This window comes from Chiloscyllium punctatum, chromosome 19 (genome assembly GCF_047496795.1).
Source record: "Chiloscyllium punctatum isolate Juve2018m chromosome 19, sChiPun1.3, whole genome shotgun sequence".
In the NCBI taxonomy this organism is placed as follows: Eukaryota; Metazoa; Chordata; class Chondrichthyes; order Orectolobiformes; family Hemiscylliidae; genus Chiloscyllium; species Chiloscyllium punctatum.
This window is the reverse complement of record NC_092757.1, coordinates 85,716,827-85,743,399: the sequence shown is the minus strand read 5'-3', so window position 1 is coordinate 85,743,399 and position 26,573 is coordinate 85,716,827. Positions and strand designations below refer to the sequence as shown.

The following is a 26,573-nucleotide window of genomic DNA, read 5'->3' as shown; positions in this document are numbered from 1 at the left end:
CTCTCTTCCCTGCCCCCTCTCCTCTCTCCTCTCTCTCTCACTGACCATGTGGATTCTACGTTTGTCCCTCTTCCTCCCTTTTACAGTGCCGTTGTTTTGATCTTCCCCCCCCCAGTGTTGCAAAACAATGCAACAGCTTATAAAACATTAATCACTGCTCAAGGAATTCGAGGAAATTTACTCCAACACCTAAAATATCTCAAAACGCAGCAGATCTTAATCCACAATTTTTTACCCATCTATAAGCAGGATGGTCTTCATCTAAACCAGAGGGGTACCAATATCCTGGGGGGGAAATTTGCTAAAGCTATTAAGGTGGATTTAAACTAATACAGCAGGGGGATGGGAACCAAAATTGTAGGACAGGTACAGAAGAGGATGAGAGTAGGGAGTTCCAGAATCAAGTATCTGACACTGGCAAGCGAGAACCTGGTTTGAAGTGTGTGTACTGCAACGTGAGGAGTATCTGAAATAAAGTGGGTGAACTGGCAGCGTGGGTTGGTACCTGGTACTTCGATGTTGTGGCCGTTATGGAGACATGGATAGAGCAGGGACAGGAATGGCTGTTGCAGGTTCCGGGATTCAGATGTTTCAGTAAGAACAGAGAAGATGGTAAAAGAGGGGGAGGTGTGGCATTGTTGATCAGGGACAATATTACAGTTGTAGAAAGGAGGTTTGGGGACTCGTTAACTGAGGTAGTATGGGCTGAGGTTAGAAACAGGAAAGAAGTCACCATGCTGGGAGTTTTCTATAGGCCTCCAAATAATCCCAGAGATGTAGAGGAAAGGATAGCAAAGATGATTCTCGATAGGAGTGAGAGACGCAGGGTAGTTGTCATGGGGGACTTCAACTTTCCAAATATTGACTGGGGTCACTACAGTATGAGTACTATAGATGGGTCAGTTTTTGTCCAGTGTGTGCAGGAGGGCTTCCTGACACAGTATGTAGACAGGCCTACAAGGGGCGAAGCCACTTTAGATTTGGTACTGGGTAACGAGCCTGGCCAGGTGTTAGATTTGGAAGTAGATGAGCACTTTGGAGACAGTGATCACAATTCTGTTAGGCTTACTTTAGTGATGGAAAGGGCTAGGTGTACTCCACCGAGCAAGAATTACAGCTGGGGGAAGGGAAATTACGATGCAATTAGAAAAGATTTAGGAAGTGTAGAATGGGGAAGGAAACTGCAGGGGATGAGCACATTGAAAAGGTGGAGCTTATTCAAGGAAAAGCTCCTGTGTGTCCTAGATAAGTATGTACCTGGCAGGCAGGGAGGAAGATATAGAACCTGTGAGCTGTGGTTTACTAAGGAAGTGGAATCCCTGGTCAAGAAGAAGAAGGAGGCTTATGTTAGGACAAAATGTGAAAACTCAGTTAGGGTGCTTGAGGGTTACAAGGAAGTCAGGAAAGACCTAAAAAGAGAGCTCAGAAGAGCCAGGAGGAGACATGAGAAGTTGTTGGCAGATAGGATCAGGGTTAACACTAAGGCTTTCCATTGGTATGTCAGGAATAAAAGAATGACAAGAGTTAAATTAGGGCCAATCAAGGATAATAGTGGGAAGTTGTGTGTGGACTCAGAGGAGATAAGGGAAGCACTAAATAAATATTTTTTGACAGTGTTCACTATAGAAAATGAAACTGTTGGCGAGGAAGATACAGAGATACTTGCATCTAGACTAGAAGAGATTGAGATTCACAAGGAAGAGGTATTAGAAATACTGCAGAGTGTGAAAATAGACAAGTCCCCTGGACCAGATGGGATCTATCCTAGGATTCTCTGGGAAGCAAGGGAAGAGATTGCCGAGCCTTTGGCATTGATCTTCAAATCATCATTGTCTACAGGAATAGTGCCTGAGGACTGGAGGATAGCAAATGTGGTTCCCTTGTTCAAAAAGGGTAGTAGAGACAACCTTGGTAATTACAGACCAGTGAGTCTCACTTCAGTTGTTGGTAAAGTGTTGGAAAAGGTTATAAGAGATAGGATTTATAACCATCTAGAAAAGAATAATCTGATCAGGGACAGTCAGCACGGTTTTGTGAAGGGTAGGTCGTGCCTAACGACTCTTATTGACTTTTTTGACAAAGTGACCAAACAGGTAGATGAGAGTAAACCGGTTGATGTGGTGTTTATGGATTTCAGCAAGGCGATCGATAAGGTTCCCCATAGTAGGCTATTATACAAAATGCAGAGGAATGGGATTGTGGGAGACAGAGCAGTTTGGATCAGTAATTGGCTTGCTGAAAGAAAACAGAGGGTTGTAGTTGATGGAACGTGTTCATCTTGGTGTCCAGTTACTAGCGGCGTACCGCAAGGGTTGGTGTTGGGTCCACTGATGTTCGTCATTTTTATAAATGACCTGGATGAGGGCTTAGAAGGGTGGGTTAGTAAATTTGCAGGTGACACTAAGGTCGGTGGAGTTATGGATAGTGATGAAGGATGTAGTAGGTTGCAGAGAGACATAGATAAGCTGCAGAGCTGGGCTGAGAGGTGGCAAATGGAGTTTAATGTGGACAAGTGTGAGGTGATACACTTTGGACGGAGTAATCGGAATGCAAAGTACTGGGCTAATGGTAAGATTCTTGGGAGTGCAGATGAGCAGAGAGATCTCGGTGTCCATGTACACAGATCCCTGAAAGTTGCCACCCAGGTTGACAGGGTTGTTAAGAAGGCATACAGTGTTTTGGCCTTTATTAATAGAGGGATTGAGTTTCGGAAAAAGGAGGTTATGCTGCAGCTGTACAAAGCTCTGGTACGGCCGCACTTGGAGTATTGTGTACAGTTCTGGTCACCGCATTATAAGAAGGATGTGGAAGCTTTGGAAAGAGTGCAGAGGAGATTTACTAGGATGTTGCCTGGTATGGAAGGAATGTCTTATGAGGAAAGGCTGAGGGCCTTGAGTCTGTTCTCGTTAGAGAGAAGCAGGTTGAGAGGTGACTTAATAGAGACATACAAGATAATCAGAGGGTTAGATAGGGTGGACAGGGAGAGCCTTTTTCCAAATATGGGGACAGCAAACACGAGGGGACACAACTTTAAAGTGAGGGGAGATAGGTATAAGACAGATATCTGGGGTAGTTTCTTTACTCAGAGTAGTAAGGGAATGGAATGCTTTGCCTTCATTGGTAATAGATTCGCCAAGTTTAAGTCGTCATTGGACAGGCATATGGATGTACATGGAATAGTGTAGGTGGGATGGGCTTCAGATTAGTATGACAGGGCGGCGCAACATCGAGGGCTGAAGGGCCTGTACTACGCTGTTATGTTCTATGTTCTATGTTGGATTACCCAAAATCCAACCGGGATGGTTTTGACAATAGCAAATTGATGATGAGAGACACTCATGTTTATTGTGCTGGAGTACGGTGCAACTGAAGTCCGACAGATCTCCATTAACTTTGCTTTAGTAATGTCATTGGTTGTGACAACCACTTGATCAAGTATTGGTGGTTGCCTTCAAATCCTATCAAATAAAGACCAGTTTTCGATTTGAACTGTTGAGTTTTTGGCTTACACTCCAACGATCTCAGGTGTTTGTAGTGATGATGCTTTTTGAGCAATTTTTATTCCCCCGTAATTTTGTCACCCTTTAAGTGAAAACATGTTCTGATTGACATGGAGAGGCTAGAGCTGGCTTTTAATTGACAACATGGGCATTAGGTTAGGGGCAGTGGGACAAGGATTACAACTCACAGATTGAGACCTTGACAAAGCGTTAAATTGCCTTCAGTCGTTCTGAGAACCTTTGGGACTGTCGCAATATAATCAACAAGATTGTTTTTTTACATGGTCCATTAAATCCCTTCAGAATAGTAATCCTGTCACACATCCAGTCTGACTTACATGTGCCCAATTCCAAACGATAATTCTTGGGATGACAGGATTTATTCATGAAGAGAGATTGACAGTTATTTTCGCTGAATTAGAATTAGCTTTATTGTCACACATACTCAAATGAGTACAGTGAAAAGTGTGCAATTCACCATTTCCAGCTCCATCTCAGGTACAAAGGTTCCTTGGTACAGCTTTTTCAGTTATCATTCTTAGGGAAAAATAGAGAAGTAAAAAAGTCCCGCACTGCAGATTTCTGAATAAATCGAGTTTAGATGAATGAGCGGGCTGGCATATAAACCTATAAAATTCTAACAGGACTAGACACGGTAAATGCAGGAAAGGTAATCCAAATGACCAGGGGTTGGAGTGTAAGAATGCGGGATTAGCTGTTTAGAACTGAGGTAAGGGAAGAAATCTTCATCCAGAGAGTGGGGAGCCTGTGGAATTCACCGCCACAGGAAGTGGTTGAGGTCAAAACATTGAATGTTTTCAATAAGGAGTTAGAGATAGATGTTAGAACTAGAGGGATCAGAGGATAATGGGAGTAGGTGGGAACTGAGTTGGATAATCAGCCATGATCATAGTGAATGGTGGGACAGGTTCAAAGGGCCGAATGGCCTACTCCTGCTCCTATTTTCTACGTTTCTTTATGCTTCACCCAGACCCTGCAGGTTAGTCGGTGATATGAAACAGATGTTCACAACACCAGGGTCAAACGTGTATTTAGAATGTCTTCACTATCGGTGGATCAGAATCCTGGAACTCCCTCCCGAAGGGAATTGTGGGTCAACCCACAGCCCATGAACCGCAGCGGTTCAAGAATTCTGCTCGTCCCCACCTTCTCAAGGGGCAACCAGGGGCGGGCAATAAATACAGGCCCAGCCAGCAACACCCAAATCCCATGAGTAAGTAATTTTAAAACAAGAATTTAAAGGTGATAACATTAAACTGAAAGCCTCACTCTCGTCTCTGGGTACAAAATTAAACATTGTAAACTGAGTGCGGCCACATTGTTGCTTTGTGATCAACGGTTAATGTGCTGCTTGGCAGACTGAATTTAACTATGTTAATCTGAGACAAAGAAATGTCAGAAAGCTAGTAGCTACAAGTCCTTTACCTTTTATCCTTTTGAGTGTGTGAAGACAGACAACAATGTTGACTTGATTGATTCAAAAAGAAGTACGTCTTTATTCCTTGAATTACATCTCGGAAATTCCATGGAATGTTTAACCTCAGGCTAACTAGAAGTTTTCATTCAGCTTGAGTTGCCAAAGTGTCGATGTCTTGCGTAGTCTGTGAATAATATTCCAACAGACCGCAGTGTCGGGGGAAGAGACAAAACATGACTGTACAAGAGGCAGTGTCTAAAAACCGTGTTGTAACAAAACACTTTTGCGCTTTTACCTGCTTTGTTCAGACCCTCGATGGGGATTCAGCTAATGAAATCTGGTTTGTTTTCACTTGAATGTCAGAAGGTAAGGCGCAACTTGATCGAGGTTCTCAAAATGATGAGAGGCATGGGCAGAATGGATAATTGGAGTCTTTATTTTCCCAGGGTAGAAAAGTTAATTACTAGGGGACGTGGGTTTAAGGTAAAAAGAGGAATGTTTAAAGAAGGTGTGAGAGGCAGGTTTTTCAGATAGAGAGTGGTAAACGCCTGGAATGTGCTGCCAGAGGAGGTGGGTACAATAGCAACATTTAAGATGCACCTTGACCGGTAGATGAATCAGCAGGGAATAGAGGGATACCGATTGCGTAGAGGCAAGAGGTTTTTCATTTAGGAAGACATCATGAGTTGGTGCAGGCTCGGTGGGCCGAAGGGCCTGTTCCTGTGCTGCATTGTTCATTGTTCTTTGAATTGAATCTGCAGCAACATACATGAGTATAGACCGATTGAAGGATGAACATTGAACGTGGCACTGAAAGAATGCCGTCTGAAAGGTGATGCCAACAACAAGGCATGAGAGGTGCCACCCTGGGTCACTGGTTGTGAAACTGGGTCCTATTTGGGTGATTGTCCTGTTGTCCCAGTGCTCACGCTCTTGCCCCTGATCATTCAGTGCTGTCTCCATCCTCCTGCAGAGAAAAAGGCACATCCATCTCTCTGATCACCGTGGATAAATACCCATTTTCCTCAACGCCTTATTAAAACGCTCTTTGACAGGGAGCACTTTCACACACTGAGTGTTTATAAAAGAACCACTAGTTTGCAGGCCAGTGATTACTCATCTATCCTGATTTGGAAATCTGTCACTGTCCCATCACCATCGCTGGGTCAAATTCCCTCCCTTCCAGCACTGTCCAAGGATTGCAGTGGTTTGAGAAGGCAGCTCCACACCAATGACTTGGGGGAGATTGTGGATGGGCAATAGATTCTGGCTTGACCAGCCATACCAATGTCCCAGGATAGAATGAATTTTATAAAAATCGTGAAGAGGTCAGTCAGCCAAAGAGGGATTGGAACCAATGACTTAGATTAGAAGCTTGTATCTTGGAATGGAATTGAAGAAATCAGAGTGTTACCAACTTATCAAAGCTGGACAAAGATGGTGCCATGTTCAGTGTCATACCACTGGGTGCATTCACTTCATATCAGTATTCTCGTACCTTTAGGTGTAACCCCAGCGTGCTCTTTTCTCCCCATCCATAGCAATTCTAGTTTCAATTCCTTTCCATCTACCAGCTGGAATGTCTATCTTCCTTTACCCCACCAAAAGTATGTTTATAAGCTCCAGGAAAGGAGCAGGAGCCCTTATTTATAATCACCATCGTGTGTGTTCTGCGTGAAGGTCCATCCTTCCTTCTGCAGAGAGAGAAGTCTTTCCATGTCTCTTTGTTCTAAGTTGTCAGTAACTTCCTTCAGTTTTCAAACCGTCTCGTGTTGATATTGTCTACCTTCCTGTTCTTTGTTTCTCATGAAATCTTTCTTTCATGTTGTTTCTAACAAGATCCTTACCTCTTGAAGACTGGGCAGGGCATACCTCCTGTCTGTTCCAAATGACAGTCAACAAATTCCTTTGTTTGTTCCCTCACCACCGGACTTTGTGGTTTTGTTAACATTGCTGCGTAGCCAATCCTGTCCATTCTCCTCTAACCTCGTATTGCAAAGCTATTCCGAAACATGGAAAATGGGAGCAGCAGGAGGCCAGTCGGTCCTTTGGGATTACTCTGCCATCCACAGTGATTACAGCTGATCACCCACCTCAGTACCCTGTTGCGCTGGACAGCTGGTTTGTGATGTCAGGTGATACCAACAGTGTGGGTTCAATTCCCACAGCCAGCCATTGTTTCCAGGAAGGACTCTCCTTCCCAACCTCTCACCTCATCTGAGGCACAGTGACCCTCAGGTTAAACTGCCACCTCCTGATGAGAAAGCAGCCCTATGATCCGATAAGACCATGGTGCCTTTACCTTTTACCACATACCTTTTGATCCCTTTCGCCCTAAGAACTACATCTAACTACTTGTTAAAAATATTGACTGTTTAGGCCTAAACACTTTCTGTGGATTCCACAGGCTCACCACTCTCTGGATGAAGACATTTCTCCTCACCTCAATCCTAAATGGCCAACCCCATATCCTTAGACTGTGACCTCCTGGTTCGGGACTCCCTGGCCCTTGGCAACATCCTTCCTGAACTTCCTTCCTGCATTTACCACCAAAGTCAGTGTCTTCTTCGTGAAAAATCCACATCACATATCTGCCCAAGCGAGACTCCAACTCAAACTTGTTCCAAATTTCTTCCTGAGGGGTGGCTTCTCTTGTGAATGAAGAAGTGGTTGATTGATTTGGAGTGTTGACCTCTCATAATTGTTTTAAAATTCTGAAGGGGCTTGCTAGAACAAATGTAGATGAAATGCAGCTGTATTCCTTGTGTCTAAGACGAGAGACCTTAACCATGAGATCTGAAATTGCAGGAGAAACCCAGCAGGTCTGGGGAAAGAGAAACAGAGTTAACGTTTCAAGTTGTGTCCTGTGGTCACTGGACTTGAAATGTTAACTCTGTTTCTCTCGCCACAGATTTTTGCCAGACCGGTCGAGTTTCTCCAGAACTTTCTGTTCCTGTTTGTTTCGGATCTCCAGCATCAAAAGGTCTTCGTTTTTATTTTAATGTAAACGTAAGAAATCCACCAAAGATCCTCAGACAGCACCATCCAAACCCATGACCATGAAGGACAAGGGCAGCTGGTACATGGGAACCCTGCAAGTTCCCCTCCAAACCACTTGCCGTCCTGACTTGGAAATATATCAGTGTTCCTTCACTGTCGCTGGGCAGAATCCTGGAATTCCTTCCCTCAGGGCATTGTGGGTCAACCCACAGCACATGGACTGCAGCAGTTCAAGAAGGTAGCTCACCCCCACCGTCTCAAGGGGCAACTAGGGACCGATAGTAAATGCTGGCCCAGCCCGCGACACCCACATCCCCCTAAAAAGTATGGGGAAATTTTTAAAAGTGGCATCATTTGTTAAGGTCCCAATAATTTTCGCAGGACCATTGGCGTCATGTTGATTTTTCTCTGGCTTTCAATAAGTCTCCCCCAGGTCACTCATCTGTCCAATAAAGAAATACAAAAGGAATGTCTTTAATTTAAGAATGAGAAGAATCTGGAATGTCCATACACCTGATGAAGGAGCGTCGCTCTGAAAGCTGATGCTTCCAATTAAACCTGTTGGACTAGAACCTGGTGTTGTGTGATTTGTAAATTCATACAAGACATGGTTGTCAATGAGGGCAGACAGTGGTGTAGTGAGATACGGTGGCTCAGTGGTTAGCACTGCTGCCTCACAGTACCAGGGACCCGGGTTCGATCCCAGCCTTGGGTGACTGTCTGTGTGGAGTTTGCTCATTCTCCCTGTGTCTGCGTGGGCTTCCTCCAGGTGCTCTGGTTTCCTCCCACTGCCCAGCAATTGAGCTAGTTGGGGTGGATTGGCCATGCTAAGTTTTCCTTAGTTTTCAGGGATTAAGGTGGATTAGATGTGGGAAATGCAGGGTTACAGGGTGAGGTGCTCCTCAGAGGGTCAGTTTGGACCTGATGGGCTAAATGGCCTGCTCCACACTGTAAGGATTCTATGATTCATTTGCCTGTTACTGTGCCGTAAGTTCTGTAAACCTACCCTCTTCCCTCCAGCTTCTGCGGTTTTATTTGTAAATAAATCCAGGGCGGCAGTTTAACATGTGTGAAATGATTGAATGGTATGACTTAATTTAACTGTGTGTAGGTGGTCATCCTGCGTATTCCCCAGTAACCAATTTGCCACAATTGGGGTTAATACCTAGACTAACCCAGAAATCCCTGAGAAATCGAGATGTATAAACAGAAACAGCCAGTGGCACCTGGCAGCACCTCGAGTCATTGAAACAGAGCTAATGTTTCAGGGTCAGTGACCTTTCATCAAAATGCGGGCTATAGATTTCAGCTCGGAAGAACTCTGATCAGAACTATTGTCAGATTATTTACTTGAGGGAGTAGTATATGTGGGGGGGGGGGATGGAGTTGTTGAAACTGTGTCACAGACACCCCCATGCTTCAAAATAAACGTAGAATCCCTGCAGTGTAGATAGAGGCCATTTGGCCCATCGAGTCTGCACTAAAGGTCATCCCACTAGACACAATGAGCAATTTAGCATGACCAATTCACCTGACCTGCACATCTTTGGACTGTGGGAGGAAACCAGAGCATCTGGAGGAAACCCACACAGACACGGGGAGAATGTGCAAACTCCACACAGACAGTCGGTCGAGGGTGGAATCCCTGTAAACCCATAGTTACTGCAGTTAACCCCCCAGCCTGTTCAATATGGGGCACTTTAGCATGGCCAACCCACCTAACCTACACATCTTTGGTCTGTGGAAGGAAACCCACGCAGACGCAGGAGAATGTACAAACTCCACACAGTCACCCAGGGCTGGAATCGAACCCAGGTCCCTGGTGCTGTGAGGCAGCAGTGCTAACCACTGAGCCACCGTTTTGCTAAGGCACATTGCACAGGATGCTCTGGTTACATTTCAGTTGGGAAGTGGGGGCAGGGACATAGTGGAAATGTCACTGATTAGTAGTCCACAGCTCCGGGCTAATGGGCTGGTAACAGAAACAGAAATTACTGGAAGAACTCAGCAGGTCTGGGAGCATCTGTGCACAGGGAGAAAGCAGAGTTAACGTTTCAGGTCCAGTGAGCCACCTTAAGGTTAACATGCAGGTTCAGTTAGCAGCTGGAAAAGCGCAGCAGGTCAAGCAGCATCCAAGGAACAGGAGAATCGACGTTTCGGGCATGAGCCCTTCTTCAGGAACTCATGCCCGAAATGTCGATTCTCCTGCTCCTTGGATGCTGCCTGACCTGCTGCGCCTTTCCAGCAACACATTTTCAGCTCCAATCTCCAGCATCTGCAGTCCTCACTGTCCCCTCGAAGGTTCAGTTAGCAGCTCAGCTGTACTTTTCTGTTGCAGCTGTATTCTATATCCAGCTGGGTGGATTTGAGAAGAGACACAGATCACTCACGATCACATTGAATGCTGAATGGTCTCCTCCTGTCCTTACTCTGAGGGAGGGCCAGGGTTAACCTAGTGGTAATATCACTGGGTTAATCACCCCGAGTCCCAGGCTCACACTCTGGCAGCTGGTAAGAGCTAAACTCAGTTCACAAATCTGGAACTGACAACCAATCCCAGTGTAGGATAACTGTCAGTAATTGTAAAATAAACAACCTGGTTTCCTTCTGTGCTGGTCAGGGAAGGAAATCTGCTGTCCTTAGCCCTTCTGGCCACACAGGACTCCAGATCCACAGCAAGGTGATGGGCTATCAGCTGCCCTCTGGAATGGCCTTGCAAGCCACTCATTTGAAGGTTAACCCACAGGTTCAGTTGATGGTTAGGAAGGCAAATGTAATGTTAACATTCATTCCAAGAGGACTAGAATACAAGAGCAGGGATGTACTGCTGTGGCTGTATAAGGGGCTGGTCATGTTAGGAATATTGTGAGTGGTCTTGAGCCCTGTATCTAAGGAAGGGATCCAGAGGAGGGTCACAAGCATCATCCTGGCGAATGAAGGGCTCGTCAAATGAGGAGCAACTGAGGACTCTGGGTCTGTACACAATGGAGTTTAGAAGAATGATGGGGGGTTTCTGATTTGAAACTTACTGAGAGGCCTGAACAGAGTGGATGTGGAGACAATGTTTCCATGAGGGAACAGCCTCAGAGTGAAGGGACAACCCTTTAGAACTGAGATGAGGAGGAATTTCTTCAGCCAGAGGGTGGGGAAATCTGTGGAATGTATTGTTGAAGAGGGCTGTGGAGGCCAAGTCATTGGGTCTGTTTAAGACACAGATAGATCGGTTCTTGAAAAGTAAGGGGATTAAGGATACAGTGAGAAGGCAGGAGGGTGGGCTTGAGAAACTCCAGCCATGATCAAATGGCAGAGCAGTATTGATGGGCTGAATGGCCTAAATCTGCTCCTATGTTTTGTGGTGTTATGGTCTTCTTCAGAACTCTGCTGAGTTTCATCTGAACTTTCTGGTTTTGTTTCAGATTTTCAGCACCTGTAGTTCTTTCTTTCAATGTTCTGATAACATGGGTCCAAATTCCACCATGGCAGATGGTGAAACTTGAATTCAGTACAATTTAAAAAAAAGGAAAACTTGTGCAATGGTGACATTGGATGTGGAAAAAACCCATTTGGTTCACAAATGGGTGTTAGGGAAGGAAATGTGCCACCCTTATCTGGACTGGCCTCCATGTGACTCCAGACCCACAGTGATGTGACTATTAGCTGCCCTCTGGGGCAATTAGGGATGGGCCATTCACTAAAGATCCTCAGACCTTACCTTCTAAACCCAAGACCACTCCCATCTAGAAGGATAAGGGGAGGCAGATACATGGGAACACCACCCCCTGCAAGTTCCATTCCATGCCCCTCCCCATCCTGACTTGGAACTGTACTGCCATTCCTTTATTGTCACTGGGGGAAATTCCTGGAATTCGTGAAGGACATTGTGGGTCAACCTACAACACATAGACTACAGCAGTTCAAGAAGGCAGCTCACCCCCACCTTCTTAACGCGCAACTAGGGACGGGCAATAAATATTGGTCCAGCCAGCGGCACCCCTGTCCCTCGAGCAAATAAATAAATGCTGGTCTGACCAATGATGCCAACATCTCATAACCAAAAAAGCATTTACCTGAGCCAAGTGTCGCAGTAAATTAAGCGTTGAAGTGTGTCAGTTCACAAAGAACAGGGACAGAGTTACCAGTTGATCAGCTTGACAGCCCGCGGACTAGTCGGATATTGATGCACTTTTGTGGCAGGTCTATGGGGAAAGCTGGGATGTGGGGAAGGAGCAAGCTCACAGTGGCTTTGTAAAATGGACTCTCTGCTTAAGCAAATAAAGCTGGCACTTTCACAGCAATTTCACACCTGCGGAAAACACCACAGCTACTCTGGACACAAAGTTCGATGGGATCAGTAATGCCTGGTCATCCTGCGTGCATCTGTTTTCAGTGGGTACTTTGTGTGAAATAACTGCTGAAAAGCAAATTAGGAACAGAATTTCATGCAGAAATAATTCTGTGGAGATAGGGCAATTCAATATGGCTGGTCTTCCTCTCGTGACTACAGTGCAGAGTCCACACAGAAATCATCGCAGGACTCCTCCTCATCAGCATTTCGTAAATCTAGAACAGAACCTGACAAGTAGATCTGTAGAACTTACTGTTATGACAGGATTAAAATTGTATAGGATGGGTTAAAGGGAAAGGGTTAAAATTATAACAGTGCAGGGTAGGGGAAAGGGAAAGGGTTAAAAATATAACAGTGCAGGAGGGGGTAAAGGGAGAGAGTTTACATTATAACAGTGCAGGGTGGGTGAAAGGCAAAGTGTTAAAATTCTAACAGTGCAGGGTGGGGTAAAGGGAAAGGGTTAAAATTATAACGGTGCAGGATGGGGTAAAGGGAAAGGGTTAAAATTATAACAATGCAGGGTGGGGGGAAAGGGTTAAAATTTTAACAGTGCAGGGTGGGGAAAAGGGAAAGGGTTAAATTATAACAGTGCAGGGTAGGGGAAAGGGAAAGGGTTAAAATTATAACAGTGCAGGGTAGGGGAAAGGGAAAGGGTTAAAATTATAACAGTGCAGGGTAGGGGAAAGGGAAAGGGTTAAAATTATAACAGTGCAGGGTAGGGGAAAGGGAAAGGGCTAAAATTATAACAGTGCAGGAGGGGGGAAAGGGTTAAAATTATAACAGTGCAGGGTCGGGGATAGGGTTAAAATTATAACAGTGCAGGATGGGGGAAAGGGAAAGGGTTAAAATTATAACAGTGCAGGGTTAGGGAAAGGGTTAAAATTATAACAGTGCAGGATAAGGGAAAGGGTTAAAATTATAACAGTGCAGGATGGGGGAAGGGAAAGGGTTAAATTATAACAGTGCAGGGTAAGGGAAAGGGTTAAAATTGTAACAGTGCAGGGTAGGGGAAGGGAAAGGGTTAAAATTATAACAGTGCAAGATGGGGAAAGGGATAGCGTTAAAAGTATGAGATGGTAAGGGGTTGGATTAAAATTAGAGCAGTGCAGCATGGGTAAGTTAACCATTTGTTCGTGATTAATTCTGGCTTGTAAACTAAATGATTGACAGTGAAATCTGCTGCTGGGTCCCGTTATGTTTGGCATTTAGCAAATAGCAGCTAATTCTGAGCAGTACTGACCCAGCAGCATTGTGCCTGTGGCAATGAAGAGACTTCAGGTGCTTTCTGTTTCAAGGCTCACTGTTACTAATCAGTCGCACAAGTTGCTGCAGTGCCTTTAATTTGACTGTTGGGATCGCGTGGAAGAGATAGACCAAGAGGTGGTGATCAGTGTGGCATCATTTCACAGACTCAGTAGACCCTGCACCTTGGTGGTGTTGTATCAGAGGTGTGCAAGACCAGTCCTGGGGTAATTCCCCGGCAGTATTAACTGTTACTGAGCAGGGAATATCCCAGCTCTGCGTTGGTTCCCACTGCTAGGAAGAGAGGCTGGATAAGCTTGGGATTTTTTTTGGAACAGGGAGGGTACCTGAGGGTGTGTAGCATTTTGAGGGGCATGCAGAAGGTGGATAAACGGCAGCTATTCCCCTTGGGTGTGAAGAGTCAGTAACAAGGGGATGTCATTTAAGGTGAAGGGCAAGAGTTTTCGAGGGGATTTGAGAAAAATAAAATGCATCCAGGGTGGGGGGGATCTGGAATGCACGATCTGGGACAATAGTTGACAGGGGGATTCTCACAACCTTTTAAAAAGTACATAGAGTCATAGAGCTGGCCAGCACGGAAACATACCCTTCGGCCCATCTCATCCATGCTGACCGGATATTCAAAATTAATCTAGTCCGATTTGCCAGCACTTGGCCCATATCCCTTGAAACCAGGGTGGAGAACCTGCAGCCTTAAGGCCATTGTGTGTGGCCTTTTGAATGAATCCAAATTTTGCAGAATAAATCTTTTGTTTTTTATTAATAAGTTTTATTTCGTGCTTTATTATTTTTATTTTAATCTTAAAATGAATAGTGGGCGGCACGGTGGCACAGTGGTTAGCACTGCTGCCTCACAGCGCCAGAGACCCGGGTTCACTTCCCCCCTCAGGCGACTCTCTGTGTGGAGTTTGCACATTCTCCCCGTGTCTGCGTGGGTTTCCTCCGGGTGCTCCGGTTTCCTCCCACAATCCAAAAAGGTGCAGGTTAGGTGAATTGGCCATGCTAAATTGTCCGTAGTGTTAGGTGAAGGGGTGAATGTAGGAGTATGGGTCTGGGTGGTATACGCTTCGGCGGGTCGGTGTGGACTTGTTGGGCCGAAGGGCCTGTTTCCACACTGTAAGTAATCTAATCTAAGTAATATACCAGAGAGTAAAAGAAAATTCAACGAAATAATCCTCAGACTGACCACCAGAATTTTTAAAAATGTGAATTTTGAAGTTTCTTGGATGCGGCCTTATTAGATTACAATGACATAATGCGGCCTTCCAACATGAAAAGGTTCCCTACTCATATACCCATCCAGATGCTTTTCAAATGTTCTCATTCCACCAGCCTCCACCACTTCACTTGAGGTGTCATAAAATCAGGGGTAAGGGCCAGGTATTGGAAAAGTGGGACTTGAGCAGATTTAGTGTATTATTGGCCGTACAGACTCAATGGGCTGAAGGGCCTCTTTTGGGCCTCTATGATCCTGAATTCCTTGCATGTGTTCCCCTTGCTCTTGCGATGAGTTATGGAGGTGTGAGGCTACGAGGCACAGCCAGTGACAGGTTTGAACTGAAACCTTGTGTTCCATTGAACTCGCTTGGGAACCAGGGAAAATGTGTATCACATTGATCACTCGTATGATTGTTTCCAGAGGTATCTTGTTGGTGCTGAATCATCACATGAAGCACGCGCTTCGGTAGAATGAACTCCAAATTCCCTTCGTGATCATAGAATCCCTGCAGTGTGGAAACAGGCCCTTCAGCCCAACAAGTCCACCGAAGAGTAACCCACCCTCGCTGCCTCTCCCCATCTTCCCTCCTTTACGATGCCCCTCAAAAGCTAGTTTTGTTGACCAAGCTTCAGGTCATCTCTCCCTCATATCACCTCCTTTGGCTGAGTGTTTCTTTTTGATCAGATGATGCCTCGACGGGAGAGATGACCTGAAGGGACGAGACACTAAGAGCGCTACATCAATGCAAGTTGTTGATGTCGCGGAATGACATCTGCATTTTCTGAAGCAGATTGGCTCAGTCTCAACTTGCCCTGGTTCCTACTCCCACCTCACTTGACGGGAAGGGTCCCATTCATTCTGGCTCACAGCATGGACTACAAAGGCCCATCAGACAAAATCCACAGTGCGCACCCTCTCCAGCCATTCCTGCAGCCAGCTTCAGGTTGCTGTTAGTGAACAACTAGTGCAGAACCTGGGACAACTCCCAAACAAATCTGACAATAACTCTTTAGCCCTGTGACCAGGAAGACACGTGTGTTTTGAGTGGATCTTTCAGACTGCAAGTTTTGAAAGTCTGGCAGAGTAATGCCAAGGTTGGAGGATTTGAGCCATAGGGAGAGGCTGAACAGGCTGGGGCTGTTTTCCCTGGAGCGTCAGAGGCTGAAGGTGTGACCTTATAGAGGTTTACAAAGTTATGAGGGGCATGGATAGGATAAATAGACAAAGTCTTTTCCCTGGGGTGGGGGAGTCCAAAACTAGAGGGCATAGGTTTAGGGTGAGAGGGGAAAGATATAAAAGAGAACTAAGGGCAACTTTTTCACACAGGGTACGGGTATGGAATGAGCTGCCAGAGGAAGTGGTGGAGGCTGGTACAAATGTAACATTTAAGAGGCATCTGGATGGGTATATGAATAGAGAGGGTTTGGAGGGATATGGGCAGGGTGCTGGCAGATGGGACTAGATTGGGTTGGGATATCTGGTCGGCATGGACAGGTTGGACCGAAGGGTCAGTTTCCATGCTGTACATCTCTATGACTCTAAGATACTGAGAGAAGTGTCACCATTGGCTGTAAAGTCTAGAATTAGGGCCACAGTGGGGAAGTGAGAACGTGGAACTTTAGAACTAGATTTATTGTCACGTGTGCTTGAATTACAAAATTACAGGAGTACAGTGAAATGTCTACAATATCGCCAACACACCTGCCATCTTAGGTACAAAGTAACTAGATATAAAAAATAGAGAAATTAAGAAAAAGGGTTACACTGCTTTATGATATAGATAGTGTACGCCAGGAAAATAAGAAATAAAGCTAAAAAGACAGACATTACAGTCTTTCTTTTAGGGCTCCCACATGGTCTGACTGGGCTCCACTGGTTCCCATCCAGTAGCCATCTTTGCTCCCAGCCAGGCAGCTGCCATTTTAGGATCCTGATGAGGAGAAACCATCACCGGAATTTTCTACCCAAGAGGATTGTGGATGCTCAGACTTTGAGTCCATTACAGATTGCATTGGTTAGATATTCCTGATGAGGGGCTAATGCTCGAAACGTCGACTCTCCTCCTCCTCGGATGCTACCTGACCAGCTGTGCTTTTCCAGCGCCACACCTTTTGGCTGTGGTGGTTAGATAGTTAGGTGCTGAGGGAATTGAGGGAGATTCTGGAATTCCCTCCCTCAGGGCATTGTGGGTCTACCCACAGCAGGTGGACCGCAGCGGTTCATCCCCACCTTCTCAAGGGGCAACTAGGGACGGGCAATAAAAGCTAGGCCAACCAGTGACGCTATATGAATAAAACCAAAAATATGGGAAAAGCTGGAGTCGGGGGTAAATGGTGGGATTAAGCTGGATTTGATGCAGAAATTCAGGCACAGTCTTGAATGGGCTTTGGATTAACTCTTACTCCTGTTTCTTATGTCTGTGTGGAACTCGGAGACTTTCCATTCCTTCAGCACATTGGCACGGTAACGTGACTATTCCAGTTCAGAGGCACCTTAGCTCAAAACAAAACTGCGACTAGCTCCCCAAGCTGACTGTGACACCAGTGCATGGTAAAGGAGAGGGAAGTCAGCTCTGTTAGGTGTCCACTGTTTTTGGATCTCCACTCTCTTCCCTCAGAGAACAAAGGTTCAAGGTAGATTAACTTGATAAGGGATGGCATGGTGGCTCAGTGGTTAGCACTGCTGCCTCACAGCGCCAGGGACCTGGGTTCAGTTCCAGCCTCGGGTGACTGTCTGTGTAGAGTTTGCACGTCCTCCCCGTGTCTGTGTGGGTTTCCTCCAGGTGCCCCAGTTTCCTCCCACAGTCCAAAGATGTGCAGATTAGATGGATTAGCCATGGGAAATTGCCCATAGTATGCAGTCTAAGTGGATGAGATTCAATAAGTGTGGTGCTGGAAAAGCACAGCCAGTCGGGACCACACAGGATCAATGTCAATTCCACCAGTTTCCTGATCTCCCCTCCTCCAACTCCACATCACCCGACCTGTCCATCTTCCATCCCACCTAACCACTCCACCCTCTGCTCCGACCAATCACCATCACTCACTCCCATCTACCTATCACATTCCTAGCTACCTTCCCGCAGCCCCTCCCATTTATCTCTCAGCCCCCTTGTTCCCCCTTCATTCCTAATGAAGAGTTTATGTTTGAAATGTTGACTCTCCTGCTCCTCAGATGCTGCCTGACCGGCTGTGTTTTTCCAGCACCACACTCTCGACTCTGGTCTCCAGCACCTGCAGTCCTCACTTTCTCGTAGACGAGATGGATGAGCCATAGGAAATGCAGGGTTACGGGGATAGAGTAGGGGAATGTGGGTGTGGATGGGATGCTGTCGGAGGTTCGGTGTGGACGCAATGGGCCGAATAGCCTGCCTCCACGCTGTCGGGGTTCTGTGAACTTGATCATTTCCAGTTCCAGGTAACCAGATTGTTTCTGTTTGGAGATGATGTTGTACACCTCAGGAGGAGCTGGGACTTGAACATGGTTCAGAGTTTGGGACTGCACCACAAGAGCCCCAATAGTGAACACAGCTATCCTACTGAATGCCAACCAATTCTGAGCCAGATATATAGCATCCTTTCCCTGGGATTGACTGCACTGGAGTTCCAACCTGGCATCTTCTGAACTATCGATGGGAATTGTACCAAATATTTACTCCCAGCGAGCTTTTGTCTTGATGCCTGGACTGCTGTGTAAAACGAGCTGCGTGTGACTTCTCTCTGGTCTTTACCTACACTGTTCCCACAAGTTGGTCACTATTTGTGGAAATCACCCTGATGCCACTGTTATCTGGGCCCCTGACGGACCATTTTTACGCAGGAGCAAGGAGGCAACGGAAGACTTATGACAGTGTCCCAGCCTCTGAGCTTGCAGCTCTGGATTCAAGGCCCACTCCTGCCCTTGATGGTTAAGGAAGGTTGTGTGTTTCGGAAATGGCATTGTTTATTTTGCAGCTGTCGTGACTGCCTTTTGTGAGAATGTTCCCGATGACTGCAGAGGTCAGAACCAGGGGCTACAGTCTGAGGATATAGTGTGGGCCATTTAAGACTGAGATGAGGAGGAATGTCTTCACCCAGAGGGTGGGCAGCCTGTGGAGTTCTGTGCCACAGAAAGCGGTTATAAGACTCTGGTGCGGCCTCATCTGGAGTATTGTGTGCAGTTTTGGTCGCCATACTATAGGAAGGATGTGGAGGCATTGGAACAAGTGCAGAGCAGGTTTACCAGGATGTTGCCTGGTATGGTAGGAAGATCGTATGAGGAAAGGCTGAGGCACTTGGGGCTGTTCTCATTGGAGAAAAGAAGGTTTCGGGGAGATTTGATAGAGGTGTACAAGATGATTAGGGGTTTAGATAGGGTTGACAGTGAGAACCTTTTTCCGCGTATGGAGTCAGCTGTTACTAGGGGACACAGCTTTAAATTAAGGGGTGGTAGGTATAGGACAGATATTAGGGGTAGATTTTTTTACTCAGCGGGTTGTGAGTTCATGGAATGCCCTGCCAGTAGCAGTGGTGGACTCTCCCTCTTTATGGTCATTTAAGCGGGCATTGGACAAGCATATGGATGTTATTGGGCTAGTGTAGGTTAGGTAGGCTTCGGTCGGCACAACATCGAGGGCTGAAGGGCCTGTACTGCGCTGTATTTTTCTATGTTCTATGTTCTATGTTATTATAGGAATCCCTACAGTGTGGAACCAGGCCCTTCGACCCAACAAGTCCATACCGATCCTCCGCAAAGTAACCCACTCAGGCACATTCTCCTACCCTATTACTCTACATTTAGTCCTGACTAAAGCACCTAACCTAATACCCCTGAACACTACAGACAATTTAGCGTGGCCAATTCACCTCACCTGCACATCTGTGGACTGTGGGAGGCAACCAGAGCACCCGGAGGAAACCCACCCAGACACAATGTACAAACTCCACACAGACAGTCGGACAAGGCTGGAATTGAACCTGGGTCCCTGGCGCTGTGAGGCAGCAGTGCTAACCACTGAGCCATCATGCCATAGTTAAGACCAAACATTGAATGTTTTAAAGAAAGTGTCAGAGCTAGTTCTTAGAGCTAAAGAGATCAAAGGGTATGGGGAGAAATCAAGAACAGGACATTGACTGAATGATCAGCCGTGGTCATATTGAATAGCGGAGCAGGCTCAAAGGGCTGAATGGCCTGCATTTCCTATTTTCTACATGGCAATGGATTCACATTCAGCAGCTTGTGCTGTTCTAGATCTGAGTATCTGCAGCTGACTGTATGACCGTTTCTGTCCTGAGAGCTCCGTAAAGGCGGATTCGCAGTGAGTCCAAACAGATTATTGGCTGGCACATCCTTCCAACGAACCAATAGCAGGCAGTAATTGCAGGGGAGGCTCCTGATTGGCCATTCCTTGATGTGGAATGGGGCTCATCAGGATGAAGTCTCAGGCTGTAGTGACCTGTTCCAGGAAAGAACAAGCTACAGAGAACTGGCCAAAGTATGTGCTTCAGTGACCTGGTGGCCCCTTCAAGCACAGGAAGTCTCTTAACTGAAAGAAGCAACTGATTGACATAACAAATGCGCCTTCAGAAATTTCCACCACCTGCAGTACTTTGCTTTTCTGTCGTTTTATACTAATTCAGGTGGTTTGACAGTTTAATAGGCTGCAGTTTCCTGTCTAACAGCTTGTCACGGATGCTAATTAGGATAAGAGCATGCATCGAAAATCTTTCTGGGAGGGGAGTTCATTGTAATTGTATCGAGTCTGTATTTTGGGCAAGTGTGTCTCCATCTCCTGGAACCTGCTGTTGTGACATTGGTAAATGGAGTTACTTAATGTAACGTGTAAATGTGGTAAATTCATCAATTCCAAGTCCCTGCAGATTTGAGCCAAGGGAATTAACAAGCTGACAGCTGCCACTTGCAGCCTGACATTAATAAATATACACCCGTGAATTTGCCAGTGATCACAATGAGGACCCTTGGCAGCTGCCTAAGGATATGCCATCCTCAATTTAAATCCTCTTGGGGCAGATTGAGGATGAAAGACAAATGGGGTCAAAAGTTAAAAGGGGTGAGAAGTCGGTGGTACAAGCCTTTGAGATGGCTGCTTCAGCGTTCTCTTTATTGCTCCTGTTTTCCCTTGTGTGTTCTCCTCCTTTGCCTTCCCCACCCCCCTTCCCATTCTCCTTCTCCTCTTCAGCCCTCCTTCTGGTCTCTCACCCTTCTCTACATCACCCACTACCAAGGGGGAAAGTGACAGCCTACTGGTATAATCATAGAATCCCGACAGTGTGGAAACAGGCCCTTTGGCCCAACAAGTCCACACTGACCTTCTGAAGAGTAACCCACCCAGACCTTATTATCCCATATTTACCCCTGACTAATGCACCTAACCTCCACATCCCTGAACACTATGGGGCAATTTCCCATGGCCAATTCACCTAACCAACACATCTTTGGATTGGGTGAGGAAACCGGAGCACCCGGAGGAAACCCACACAGACACGGGGAGAACGTGCAAACTCCACACAGACAGTCACCTGAGGCTGGAATCGAACCCAGGTCCCTGGCGCTTTGAGGCTAACCACTGAGCCACTCTGCCTCCCCTTGTCACTGGAATGTTAATCCTATACAGTTCTGGCTGTCTACAGCAAGGTGCTGGAGCAGTCCCACCAACGCAGCCAGTGCAAGACCCTGTGAATCCACTGGGAAGGCAGATGCACCAACATCAGTGTCCTCCACCAGGCCAACCTCCCCCAGCATCGAGGCACTGGCCCTGCCCTTTGTCGGCTGCAATGGGCTAAGCACGCCGTCCCCATGACCGATACGAGACTCCCCAGGTAGGTAGCTCCCAGAGAGCGGGGGGGGGGGGGCAGGTGGAAAGAGGAGGTGCCTCAGGGATACCCTCAAGGCCTCACTGGGTGAAGTGCAGCAGTCCCACTGACACCTGGGAATCACTGGCCCGAGACTGTGCAAAGTGGAGGAGGAGCATCCGAGAAGGTGTCAAGCACCTTGAGACTTGTCGTTGGAAGCCGGATGGAAACAACGTAAGAAATGCGCTGCCACACTAACGCCCCAGCCATTCCCTTCCTGCGACCACCACCAAGTGGAACTGAGCCTGTGGGAGCCCCATCGGTCTGTCCAGCCACCTACAGACTCACCCTGAGAGTGGAAGAGAGTCATCCTCTGCTGCAAGGGACCGCCAATGAAGGAATGAATGAATTGCGAGACCCAGCTAATGTTCTGGGGACTGAAAGCTTTCACTCTATGGATGCTGCCTGACCTGCTGTGCTTTAGGCAGAAGTGGGTACTGCAGACGCTGGGGATTAGAGTCAGTTCCTGATGAAGGGCTTTTGCTCAAAAACGTCGATTTTCCTGCTCCTCAGATGCTGCCTGACCTGCTGTGCTTTTCCAGCACCACTCTGATCCTGACTGTAATCTCCAGCACCTGCAGTACCCACGTCTACCTGCTGTGCTTTATCCAGCTTCACGTCTGTTGACTGTGGCTTCCATCATCTGCAATCCTTACTGCCTACAGCACAGAGGGAGTTGGCAGTGCTCAACCATGAATCGCAGAAAGCTCGCATCCAAGTTCAGCAGGTCATGGGGGAAGGCAAATTTAATGCTGGCCTTCATTTCAAGGGGAATGGTGTGTAAAAGCGGAGAGATTTTGCTAAAACTATGTAAGGTACTAGTCTGTTGACAGTAGGAATGCTGTTTTGAGCCCTTTATCTAAGGAAATATATTCTGCCATTGGAGACAGTACAGTGATATCCGGTATGGAGGACTGACTTAATAAGGCAAGGTCGAGTACGTTGGGCCTGTATTTGTTGGCATATTGAAGAATGAGGGGCGACCATATTGAAACACACAAAATACCTCGAGATCTTCACAGGGTAGCTATGGAGAGGTTGTTTCCCCTTGTGGGCAAGTCTAGGACCAGACAGCATCGTCTCAGAGTAAAGGGTCAGAGATGAGGAGGAAATTCTCCTCTCCGAGGGGAAGGAATCTGTGGAATTAATTACCACAGAGCGCTGTCAAGATTGGGTCATGAACTGTACTCAAGACTGAGGTAGATTTTTAATCAGAAAGGGAATCAAAAGTTATGGGGAAACGGCAGGAACCACGGATTACGGAATCAGCCATGGTCTCATTGGCTGGCTGAGCAGACTCGAAGGGCCAAATGATCCACTTCTGCTCCTCGTAGCGGCAGTGAAAGGGTTAAATCTGGCAGAGCGGGGTCCCATTCTCATGCACATCTGCTTTCCATCCTCTTGCTCGGGGGGAGCGGGGGGGTGCGATTAGTGGCAGCAAGAAGAAATGGTTCTCAGTTTATGTGAACAGTCCTTTTCTTTCAGTGCCCACTCCCCCAGTGCAGTGCACACAGGTTTTCAAAGGGGTTTGTTCAACAAGGAAGGGGTTGGCACCCATGGCGTCGCCTACCTGAGACTTGCAGATAGTGAACTGTGTTAGTAACTGCAGCAATGTGGGCTGCATCTGGACTCTCAGGGTTCTTCCAAGCACATTAGGCCTTTAGGGTGGAATGGTGGTGTTGTTCCTTCGAGTACAACTTCCTGAGAGAAAATGATTTTCCGTGCGATTAATTATTTTGTTGCCTCTTTCCCTTCCAACTGTAGTTCACAAACACCCGTTGCCTGAAGGACGAAGCAACTTGTTCAACAACCTTTCTGTATTTGGACAGACCTTGGCTCAAAACCAGGCCTCACTGTGGTGTTTGAAGTTGTCAGTCATTATGGAAACATTTTTTTTAACAGGATGCAGCCTTTGCATGCTAGGCTGGTATTTATTGTCCATCCCTAATTGCCCAGAGGACATTTAAGAGTTAAAGACATTTCTGTGGGTCTGGAGTCACAGGTAGGCCAAACCAGGTAGGAGCTTCCTTCCCTAATGGGGATAAGTGAATCAGATATGAGTTTGCAATAACCATTGAGTTCCTAATTTGCAATCTTTAGTCAATAACAATTTATCGAGTTCAAATTCCACCATCTGCCGTGACAGGATTTGAACCTGCATCCCAACAACATTACGGGGTGTCTGGACTAATAGTCTAGTGCTAATACCACGAGGTCATCACCTCCCCTCACCAGCAGAGTCTTGACCTTCCATCAGTCTTGGGATGCTGACTGGGCTCCATCATCTCAGCAGACAGAATCATCTTTAAGATTCTCTGTTCCAGAGGGTTGGCCATTTTTAACTGTCAGCTTTATACCAGATGGATTTGAAATTTCTTAATGTGTTTTCGCTCTGGATCTGGGTGTGTTGGGAATTACAGTTCCTGGGACTGTTGGCAAAGACTGCCCATTGGCACTCACCGTGGGATTGGAAACCATACAAGACCTCCAGCCTCTCAACCACCCCACTCCCATACACACTCCATTCGCCACCCAATCATTGTGCCCATTCTCACACAGCACCAGGTGCCAAAAGATCTGCAGATCTTCCTTTCAAGTGGAAAGTGACATTCACACCACACAAGTACCAGGCAATGACCATCTCCAATAAGAGACAATGTAATCACCGCCCCTTGACATTCAATGATGTTACTGTCACCAAATCCTCCAACATCCACATTCTGAGGTTGGCCATTGACCAGAAACTCAGCTGGACTCACCACATAAACACAGTGATAACAAGAGCAGGTCCAAGGCTAGGAATACTGCAGCAAGTCACTCACCTCCTGACTCCCCAAAGCATGTCCACCATCTACAAGGCACAAGTCAGGAGTGTGATGAAATACTCCCCACTTGCCTGGGTGGGTGCAGCTCCAACAGCACTCAAGAAACATCCAAGATAAAGCAGCCCACTTGCTTGGCACCACATCCACAAACATCCACTCCCTCCACCACCCACACTCAGTAGCAGCATTGTGTTCCATTTGCACCCATCCTGCCCTGGAAATAAAGTGCCATTACATCACTGCCGCTGGATCTGTACCTGGGAATTCTCTCCCCAAGGGTCTACCTACAACACAAGGACTGCAGCAGTTCAAGAAGGCAGCTCACTACCACCGTCTAGAGGGCAAAGAGGAACGGGCAATACATGCTGACTGGGCAGCGACACCTATGTCCACAAGAGAATGCAAAGAGAAGCCAAGCATCACAAAGACCATGACAGAGAGTTGCAATCCTGAAGATGCCATCCTCAAATCATGGGATAGGACCTCACTTTCCTGCACTGGTCAGAATGAAATGGAGCCTTTGTGGCCCCTTCAATGACTTTAACCTTCAGGCAAACAGCCTTCCATCCCCGCCCTCTCCAATGATAAACCATAACGTTGTTGTGGAGATTTGGGAATTGGCAAATCCAACGCACCTGTCATATCCTGAGGTCTGTCGCAACCTGGACCTCTTGGCCAGGAGGTAGGGACGCGACCACTGCACCACAAGATCCACTTTCACACATTAGCCTGGACCTGTGGATTATTATTCATCACCATGAATGCTACCCCATCACCTCACCAACCAGCATGAACCCAATGCAGAAGCTGCTCAGTAAAGGCAGTGAGGGATGGCCAACACGTGCCAGCAGAGCCCATATCCCATGAACAAATAACTGTGCTGCCGAATTTCCACAGGAGGCTGTGAGGATGTGTCAGGGCGAGGTAGGCCCAAAACGTATTGGCCACTCAGTTGTGGGCATTGTAGCTGCACGAGAAAATAATATAGAAGATCCAGTTATTTTACTGTCAGAAATCTCTCAAAGGAAAATGGAGCTTGCGTTCTCGAGGCAGGTTGCTGTGAATTGGAGACTATTTAGGCAAGTCCATTTTCTGATACATTCCACTTGAGACTTCATGTGCTCCAGCTTTGCTTTGATCGCGAGTCATTTTATGCAGTTACTTGTAAATTTGTAAACATTTGAACATTTGTAGATGTTTCTTTAGTTGTACTTCTGAGCAAAGTTGGGTTTAACTTAACCTCATTAAAAGTGAATGTTAGGAGATGCCGTCTGTAATGTTTTCTTCAGGTAGAGATTAGCTCAGTTGGATGGACGGATGGTTTGCGGTGTGGAATGCTATTCGCAGCATGGATTCAATTCCGGTCCTGGCTGAGATTACCATGATAGATTCTCCTTCTTGATCTCTCCTCTCCCCTGAGGTGTACTGACCCTCAGGCTAAATCTGTCATCTCTCTCTCTCTCTGATGCGATTCAACTATGGTGACTTTACCCTTCACGTCTGGAAGTGTAATGGACGCAGGTTCGAACTGAGGCATTTGAGAGGGCATCAGGTAACTGTGTGGGCAGAAACAGTGTGCAAGAGTATGGGGGGGAAACAGGGGATTGGCATGAGGTATTGATGCTTGTTTGAAGAGCAAGTACAGTTACATGGGCCAAATGGCCTCCCTGTAATAATTCCGTGATGTGGTCAGTGAGCATGCCCAGCATCCTGGATTAGTCGGTTCTTTTTTGCTTTGATTTGATTTACTGTTGTTACATGTACCTAGGTACAGTGAAATGTTTTGTTTTGTGTGCAGTACTGGAAGATCATACATACAAGATGCATTAAGGTAATAGAACAGAGCGAGCAGTACAATGTTACAGCTGCAGAGAAGGTGGACAGAAAGCGAGATCAACATTAAACTTAAAATTAGAGAGATCCATTCAGAAGTCAGAATGAAGCTGTTGCTGAACCTGTTGGTATATGTGTTTAAGCTTCTGTATCTTATGACCGATGGAAGAGTTGGAGGATATTATAACTGGGGTGGCAGGGGGCCTTTGGTGATATTGGCTGCCTTCCCGAGGAAGGTAGATGGAGTCAGTGGGTGAAAGGTTGGCTTGGGTGATGGATCAGGCTGTGTTCACAATTCT

At 46.6% G+C, this 26,573-nt stretch overlaps 1 protein-coding gene across 4 annotated transcripts in view; it reads left to right on the top strand.

The window, feature by feature from the left end:
• The window catches only part of nxn (nucleoredoxin), a 234,454-nt gene that overhangs the window by 133,250 nt on the left and 74,631 nt on the right, over positions 1–26,573 (top strand). Inside the window, exon 1 of one of the 4 annotated variants that reach the window (XM_072589942.1) lies at positions 4,716–4,734. The exons of 1 other annotated variant lie outside the window; for it this stretch is intronic. In XM_072589942.1, the coding sequence (XP_072446043.1) occupies positions 4,731–4,734 (4 nt within the window). In that variant the 5' untranslated portion in view covers positions 4,716–4,730. Of the gene's footprint in view, positions 1–4,715; positions 4,735–5,201; positions 5,305–26,573 lie in introns of those variants that run through there. 2 more of the 4 variants (XM_072589943.1, XM_072589941.1) reach the window with 2 other exon arrangements.